Genomic DNA, 8618 nt, shown 5'->3' with positions numbered 1-8618 from the left:
ACCCAGAATGGACAAACACCGGCTCTTTAGAGGGCCTTTTGCCTTTTTTAAGTAAAGAAATAAACTTAGCATTTTACTCCAGCCGGGTCTGCCAAATCCTCCGTGCAGTCCTGGCTCTGGTTCTCCCGGGCCTCCCTTTCCTCCAGCGGGTCTCCAGCAGCGCGGTGTCGGTGAGGAGAAGCGAGGCAAAGCTCTGCTCCTCGTCGAAGGAGGAGACGATGATGCCCGGCGCTGAGCTCTGCTCCTCCCACCAAAGCTTTCGACTGCAGGTCGTCGGATCTGACCCTGCTGGAGTCTGAGCTGAAAGAGATTCTGGTGAACCTGCGTGATATTTCCTGATTTCGTGCTGAATCCGACCTGGTGGCACCGATGACATGCAATGCTAATATATAGAAATAGACAATCTTCTCGCTGGTTGTCATCAGCAACTGTTTCATAACCAGTTAACTTTCTCACAGTAACTTGACGAAAAGTACTTGAGTAAATTTTATTTTTTAAGATGGACCACTGATTTCAAGCCGAATATTAACACGGTATAAAAGGTATGCATAAAAAAAATTAAAAAAAGTGGACAATTATGGGGTAGTGTGTTAAAATGCCACTGAACCAGTATTCCCTCTTCCCCCTCACATGGTTCTGTCTACATTATGTTGTTTTTGACATTTCATCAGACTTTAACAGTTAGGTTAATTGAGGGGATCTGGTTCACGTTTGGAAGCTTTTGCGAGAAAATAATGTGGCAGCAGGAGAATATGATATGATTCATGTTTTTGGATGGCTGTGGTTTATTCAGTCTCTCACAATTCCTGAGCAAATATTTGGTCTTTTTATTCTTTGTCTGTATACGTACAAAACTTACACAGTAACTTGTAATGAATTCTGGTGCATTACAAAAGTATGTAAAAAAACAGTATGCTGGTTTCAGAACACAAATAAACAAACAAAGTAGCTGTCAGAAGCCATTACATTATGAAATACAAATCTCACGATTGAAAATGAACAGACCTATACACACCTTAAGTGCCCATTCTTACAGTTTGCTTTGCAGCTTGTGCTTTGGTCCAATGTCACTGGTTTGACTGTGTGAAGGCATTATTGATGAGATAAATAACACTGGGTGAGGACCCGTCTTTGGGATAGTTGGGAATAGTACAAGGACACTTTAAGGCCAGAGATACATGAAGCAAAAGCACACATGCTTATTTTCTTCCCCTCATATACAGATTGCTTTATATAAAAAAGTGCATCGTAATGATATACATTGAGTTGTTTAAAAAGTACTATATTCTCTTTCTGTGACGCTCTTATAAATTCGTAGTGGTGTCATTTCATTGTGGCAGGCAAAAGTCTGTTTTTAATGGCAGGACCACGGCCGGTAAGAGCCTGCGACAGGATACAGAAGGGTTGCCCGCGGTAACAATGTCTCCCAATCCTCCTGTTCTACCACTTCCCGGGGATGGGTACCCCGCACTCATACCAGCCCACGAATGGACGGGGCGTGCGTCGACCAATAACTCCAAATGAAACCGGCTGCTGTCTGTAGGCACGATAAAATCCTGCAAAAGAAAGAGATGATAATGCTGTTCATCGCCATTTACAGAAATGTATCAAGACAAAAAAGATTGAGCATGTCTGAATAACATCAGTGTTGAGAACTTCTAGTGGAAGGTAATGGGTTAGCAATTACAACAAACACACATAATAGCTTCATAATATCTTCCTCCACTACTTAACCTTATATAGAAAAATAAAGCCAAATGATACTCAAGTTTCAAATGTTTTCATTGTGTACCGATATGAAACAAATAATGGCCAGGAAGTTATGACATTAATCTATGTGAAAAGTTAAGGTATCATGAGGAAAATGGTCTGTAGTAATGAAAAGCATGTGAGATTTGGGCTAAACCGTGAAAAGCCCTGGTATGTCCTGTATTAATTTAAACAATATAATGCATCTACTTTCTACATCTGGTCCAGGGGGAGTCAGAGAGCCAGGCTGCATGGAAACAATTAGAATAGGTTAGGTCCACATATCTTGGCCACACATGTGCAACTTGTTTACCTTGTGCCGCGGGCAGATTATTTGAGAGGTAGGCCGGACCTGTCCTTCCATCCCTGTAGGAGTCCACAAACTGGCAATGGTCATCTCCCTGGCCAAATGTGTCCCCTATACTGTAAAAGGGATCTGTCGGTAGAAGAGTGGGTATCGTATTTTTTCATGATTGCACAAGTGAAAGTACCGACTACAACAGGTTTTAATACAGGTGATGTCATACGTTACCTCTAAGACCATCTCCCATGAAGATCTTGTATCGCAGTGAGTTACACAAAACCACACCCACGAACTTCCTGTACCACGTCCGCTTGACGTACTGGCTGCCCTTACAGCTGCTGTGGGCGGAGTTATACTTGAAACTAAAGGGAATCCAGATTGGTTCTCCACCTGAGGAGCAGAGGAGGAGATGCTTCATGTTGTGGCAAAAAATATGCATCCTAAGAATAGACACACCATGTAAACACCGAGGAGGATGAGGTGATAGAGGGAATACAATCCATGTTGTCTGTAAAGCTGAAAAATGGAGATATTTGGCAGCATATCAAACTTAATCAAAAACAGGTCCTAAAAGTAACCACAAGGCATGTGATTTATACGTAGAGATACATTCTGTTTATAGCTTGTGTCCTAGATGATGACTTATACAACTTTTGGTTTCCAAAGCACTGAATGGTTCAGAGCCAAATGGGGGATTACTATTGGTTCACTGTCTCTCGAGGCCAAACTAGACCTGAAGAAGCAGCGTTCAGTTAAGACCTGCATATTCAAAACAAAGTCCAGAGAACACGTTGGGTTTGCTTCAACTCAGTTCTTTAAAATCAAGGTTTAAAATGTTTATGTTTGGCAATATTATTTTTGTAAATTTGGAATTATTCATTGATATCTTGCACTGCACCGTAATTTCTGTCTTCATGTCTTTTCACATGTCATGTTAAGCACTTTGCCTTCAAGAAAGATTCAGGGAGGGAATGCGGTTATTCAGTTAATTTAGTTCGGTCTACTCCCTTTTTTTGCAGTTTGAGTGATTATGTGTAAGTTCTTGAAAAAAAGTGAAAGAATACTTATGTCTTACACTATAATATTTTGCAGTAACTATGAATATCCAAATCCTATTAAAAATGACGCTTTTAATGATCATATTACACATACACTGCTTCTGAATGACAAGCATTGGGGATTTCGGCCCTGCAATTGAATACTTTTTGGCAAACATAGTACAATGTTTCTACAATAAGCGTATCATCCCGTCTTATTGTGAAAGAGCTTTGCTGATACAAAGTATCAATTCACTACTAATGATAAATGGTTCAGTAGTGAAGAAGGTTAAATCCTAAACGCACAACGGTCGGATATGGCTTGCTGACCTCGGAGATGTGTCGTCGGTGTATGGACTTACCAGGTGGTCTTTCAATGAGGAGAGGATCGTCTGAAAGAAAGAATGCGATCATTTCACAAGGGAGGAAAAGCACACACTGCAGGTTTAATGCATTCTCCTGATATTGAGAATGAAATACCCATAATGCCATCTTTGCAGGCGTCGACAGGTTACATACCTGATTCGGTGACATAGGTGAGCGTATCGCTGACGGGTCCCAAACCGAACACGTTCTTGGCCCGCACTTTGTAGTAGTACCTGAACAAACACAAACCACCGCATCAGGATTTGCAAGAGAGAGAGAGAGTCGAAGAGTAATTCTGACCGTGTTGTTGTGAGGGAAATGTTAATGACCATAGCAGATGACTGGCCATGCTTCCGTCCGACTGATTTAAGAGTAGTCCGTTTTATATATTCCTATGATTCCAGAGCGGACGCAGCATAATAAAATGGCTATTTGGCTTGTGTTGAAGGGAGAAGGAGGAAAAGGCACTGAGGAGGAAAAGAGACATCTAGACATGTGGAGATTAACAGATAGATGATATACGAATGAAAGACAAAAAGGAGGGATATGGAAAAAGTAAAGCTCAGGGAAATATATATATATATATAAATGATAAAAAAATCATTGATAATTAAATAAATGTGACTGAGCTCACTCGTCTCCAGCTGGTGGAGGATAATTAAATCCTCTCAGATTAAAAAATAACACCATTAGTGACAACTTTGGAAGTTTGCAGACTTTTCCACTGGAGCTGACTGATGTGTTTGTGCAAGTATGTGTTCATTAATGCAGTATTGTGCGCATATGTGCTACCCTTCACTCTCCAAGGTCGCATACAGTAAGTTCATGGTCTGTCAGTTCCTAGCAACAACAAAAAAACAGTTTCAACGCACAGCCACGAGGTCTGGATCCAATCACCAGAGCCACGTGACAGTCACCAAAATATATATCGCCAGAGAAAGAGAGGGCAGCAAGGCAGCTGTGGAGAGATGATGTAATGAAAGAAGAAATCGGAGAAGGTAGAAAAATAAAAGAGTGAGTCATAATGTAAAAACAGAATGGACCACAAAAATCTACATTAACCATTTCAAACTTGCAATACAGAGAGCTCTCAGCTTCATTCAGAGCATCCATCTTCATCTTCACTTCAGATGACTAAGTGACCACTGCACATACACTCCAGGCCAAATTCTGTCTGATAACATATACGCGCCTCAGGATATATCATAGTTGTCACAGGCTGGACTCCAGGTTTGAGTGAAAGAAAAAAGACTTTACTTGGGAAAAAGGTAAAACATAAAACCTACAAAAAATAATAGGAATCACCATGCGGACAAAGACTGAGAGTGAGACATCGAAACAGACACACTACGAGACTGAGATAAAGACAACAAACCGACAGGAGACAAGGGAAAGACTGGCTCAATATATAGGGGGGGAAACACAGGTGTACGGCATGAGACAATCAGGGAGAAGAGTGGCTGAGGGCAGGTGAAGGGAATTAATCAATCAGGGAGACAGTGGAGTGGCTGAGGGCAGGTGAAGGGAATTAACCAATCAAGACAGAGGAGACACGGAGGAGAAACAGAGGAGTCAAAGAGGAGACACAGGAAACACAGGAGAAACAGAACAGGGCGTTACAATAGTTCAGCAACAAAAACTATCAAACTCGTAATTTAGTCGACATAAACTGAAAACTGAAGACAAAAAAATAAAACATGAACCAATGCTTCAAATTAGCTCTGTATATATTTCATCAGAGATTCGGATCCATTTCGCAAGAGAACCCTGAATACAGAAACAACTAAATGATTCAATATGTATGATCAATTCGATCTAGTGATCTAATGGATTATTTAAAAAACAGTAGAGTTTCTCATTGCTGTTTCTTAGAGCCCGATGCAAGGTCACCAACAAAGAAGAGAATAAATGTGCTAATGCAGCAACTTCTCACACAAGCTGAACTCATTCAACATAAAGTCCTTTGTATTTCACTCCATTTATCAGCAGAAAAACATGGGATCAAAGGAAATGTGTCCACATGAGGATATACTTAAGTATGTGTGTACGTTGAGGCCTATTGTAGCTTAGCATTTCTGTGAGGAACTCAACCGTAACCACGCGAGACACACCATCATGAATACAAACTGGTTGCCAGGGAGGGAATCCCTCCTTGCAGACGTTTCCCATTGCACAGCTCTGTTTGTGCTCAGCAGCAGGGGTTTGGTTTCCTCAGGCCCAAGATGAGAACCTTATCATAACACCTCTAGCAAGTGTGTGCCTCCCCTTGGTGAGAGGATACTTCTATCCCTGACAAACTCTCACTTCTGAAACTATTTTCCCAGCAGATTCTTGTGTGACAGCTTGCAAGATCTAAACAAATAGTTTGAAGACAATTTATAACTTGTTTCATATGTTGACTAAATGATAAAGAAACTAGCATGTGCCTATTCTGATCCCTCAGTCCCACGTGAAATATATCAAACAAAAAATGTTCAAAGAAGCTAGAGGATTTTAATAATACTAATAACAAATTGTATTTGTATAGCGGTTTAAAAAGCCACTTTAGAACATGCATCTTGTACATGTGCAGCTATAAATGAAACAAGACCTTTGAGAGATTTGAAAAACAACTCTTCCTTCCTCTCATGGGCCCAAGTGCTAAAAACGGTTTCCATGCATTTATTTTGAAAACCATAACCCCGTGTCCCGTAAGACAGGGTTTTGGAAACACTCTAATAACTGAAACAGACATGTGACTGTTTCGGTGAGAAAGTGTTCGATAATATGTGCTGTATTTATGTTTCATTGCATTTCCAAGATCTCACATTTTGGTGCAGATTCAAAATCTTTTTTTATTTTTATTACCTGCCTCTTTTTAGCCAAACGGATTTACTTCACTTGGTGAGGGTTTTACTGAATCTTATCCAAGCATTACAGTATCCGTATCCAACTCACACTCCCCTCTGAGCAGTGGCAGTCCGGTTCAATATCACAAGTGGAAGCATGTTCCCACATAAACACAGATTAATACCAACAGACACATGCATACGCATGAGGTTACATACAGACATGTGCATTATATGAGGACGGCTTCATGATATAAACACGCTTCCACAGCCAAGAACCTGCACCGGAGGCAGCATCCTCGTCCTAAACATTCCATGCTGGTTCAGGATAGGCGATCTTTCAACAAAGCACATTTGTGTTTGTAAGTTGAGGTTCACTTTTCCAATGACTCCCATGTGGGATATGATACCGTGAATCAATAAACATGAAAGCTTTGTGTACGAGCTAACATCAGCCTCCCTCTGAGCATTGTAGCCATGCAAGCACAATGATACAAACACACACCAGCTGGCATCTGGGTTACCTAGAGTTTGGTTTGAGATTCTCCAAAGGGAGGTGTGACCCGCTGGAGGGTTTAGTGGCCCATCTATTGTTGAGCACATCGTCATAGGAAGCACTGTAGACCAGGTAGCCTGCAGAGAACATACACAGAATAAAAGGGCAGAGGTCATTAGGTGTTAGACAGAAAAGTGAAAATAAAATCACTTGCACATGATAAGTTAGGAAGAGATTGCATATGTTTATGTCAATTTTAATGTGAGGCTAAAGAACTGAATCTGACCTAACTTCTTTATTTTTATTTTTACAAATACCACTCTCATGTCTTTAAGGCAAATATGAGGATAAAGCCAACCGATGGTTAGCTTAGCTTAGCACAAAAGGGGAAATGGCTTCTCTGGCTCCGTCCAAACGTAACAAACCCTCCGACCAGCACCAGCACTTTGTTTTTCTTCTTTTGTTCTTCTTTCCACTACATTATTAAACTGAGGTTTGATAAGTAGTATATGTAAACTCTTGCCTACTCTTCTTTTTCTGCTTTAGGTGTAGGCCTACGTGTGATAGGTGTTGGTCCTTTGAGCCAAGTGCAACATTAATAACACTCAGAGAATAATAGGTACGTCTCGCCCAAAAACCTTTAAACAAAAGGTCATCAATGCATCAGAGTTGATTGAACCGGAAGTTGGGTTTAGGTAAATCCACTTGCTAACAGCTGTTTCCATCCACTTGTTTTGAAGGCTGTGACCCAGAACTCCTACTGTAAAACACGCCTTAATAACTCTAACAGCACCTTGTGTGATTGTATCTGTAGATAATTTCAGCTGTCTGTAATGTGTGCGATACACAAGACATACATTCACGTCAAAGTTAGTGTGACTAAAATGGTTTTATCACACAAAAAACCATCGAAATCGTACTTCAGCGTCATGGCACTTAAAACAAATGAGTTTCTGGAATGTAGAATGATACGCAAGATACAACAAATTGACTGAGAAAGTCTTTTCAATGGGAGGAAATGGTGATAATATCCAGACAAATTAAGTGCAAAAATGAAATAAAGTTAGAAAGCGTCAAGATAGTGTGTGTGTGTGTGTGTGTTTGTGTGTGTGTGTTTGCGGGTGCGGGTGCATGTGCAAAGTGAAAAAACACCATGGCAGAGCAGATGGAAAGCAAGTAGGGAATAAAACATAATGGTACAGACCAACAATCTGTTTTACACATGTGTGGCCGGACCAGCCGACATCATGACCAGGAGTTTGTTTTTTGCTGCCAAAGAAAGCGTGCTGTCTCTCTATCTGGCCAAGCTGCTGACTTTGATAGTCCACCACATCTCATGCAGTTTTCTGTTATCTCCACGCTCTGCTCGGTCGCAGAACCCTCTCCTCCCCCTTTTCATTTTTCAAAGGAATTTGGGTTTTCCCTGAGAAACTCTGCCGGAGCTTAAGAGCCTTATTCCATGTGCTCAATGCAGCCTTTTCATTATTTACTCACAATCAACTGCCGGTGTAAGATCATAAGACTGACTCAGGAGGGATGTTTGGAACGTGTTAAAGTCATATCCAAAACCACAACAAATGAAAGGTTGATGAAAGTAAAAGTGGCAGGCAAAATGTAGGTGCTATAACGTTCCTCCAATTAATAAATGAAACAAGCAATAATGCGTCTTTACGCTTTTATACATTAAAGCGCTCTTCTTCTACAATGATTTAATGGCACATGACTGGTCATAGTAGAGAACTACATAAAATGTCATAACTGTAAAAAAGAAAAGAACGTAGAGAACGTACTGTGAGTAATAAATAATTGGTTAAGCTTTTAAGACAGAACATGCGTTA

General features: G+C 40.7%; 1 protein-coding gene across 1 annotated transcript in view; it reads right to left on the bottom strand.

The window, feature by feature from the left end:
• Positions 1-562: 562 nt before the first annotated feature.
• Positions 563-8618, bottom strand: part of fndc1 (fibronectin type III domain containing 1) — a 34571-nt gene continuing 26515 nt past the window's right edge. The window contains exons 17-22 of the mRNA XM_056428437.1: positions 6809-6917; positions 3610-3689; positions 3453-3482; positions 2282-2443; positions 2063-2185; positions 563-1556 (exon numbers count right to left, since the gene is read on the bottom strand). Of these exons, the coding sequence (XP_056284412.1) occupies positions 1441-1556; positions 2063-2185; positions 2282-2443; positions 3453-3482; positions 3610-3689; positions 6809-6917 (620 nt within the window). The 3' untranslated portion in view covers positions 563-1440. The remainder of the gene's footprint in view (positions 1557-2062; positions 2186-2281; positions 2444-3452; positions 3483-3609; positions 3690-6808; positions 6918-8618) is intronic.

This window comes from Pseudoliparis swirei, chromosome 12 (genome assembly GCF_029220125.1).
Source record: "Pseudoliparis swirei isolate HS2019 ecotype Mariana Trench chromosome 12, NWPU_hadal_v1, whole genome shotgun sequence".
Taxonomy (NCBI): Eukaryota; Metazoa; Chordata; class Actinopteri; order Perciformes; family Liparidae; genus Pseudoliparis; species Pseudoliparis swirei.
Note: the sequence above shows the minus strand (reverse complement) of the source record. Positions and strands in the feature narration are given on the sequence as shown.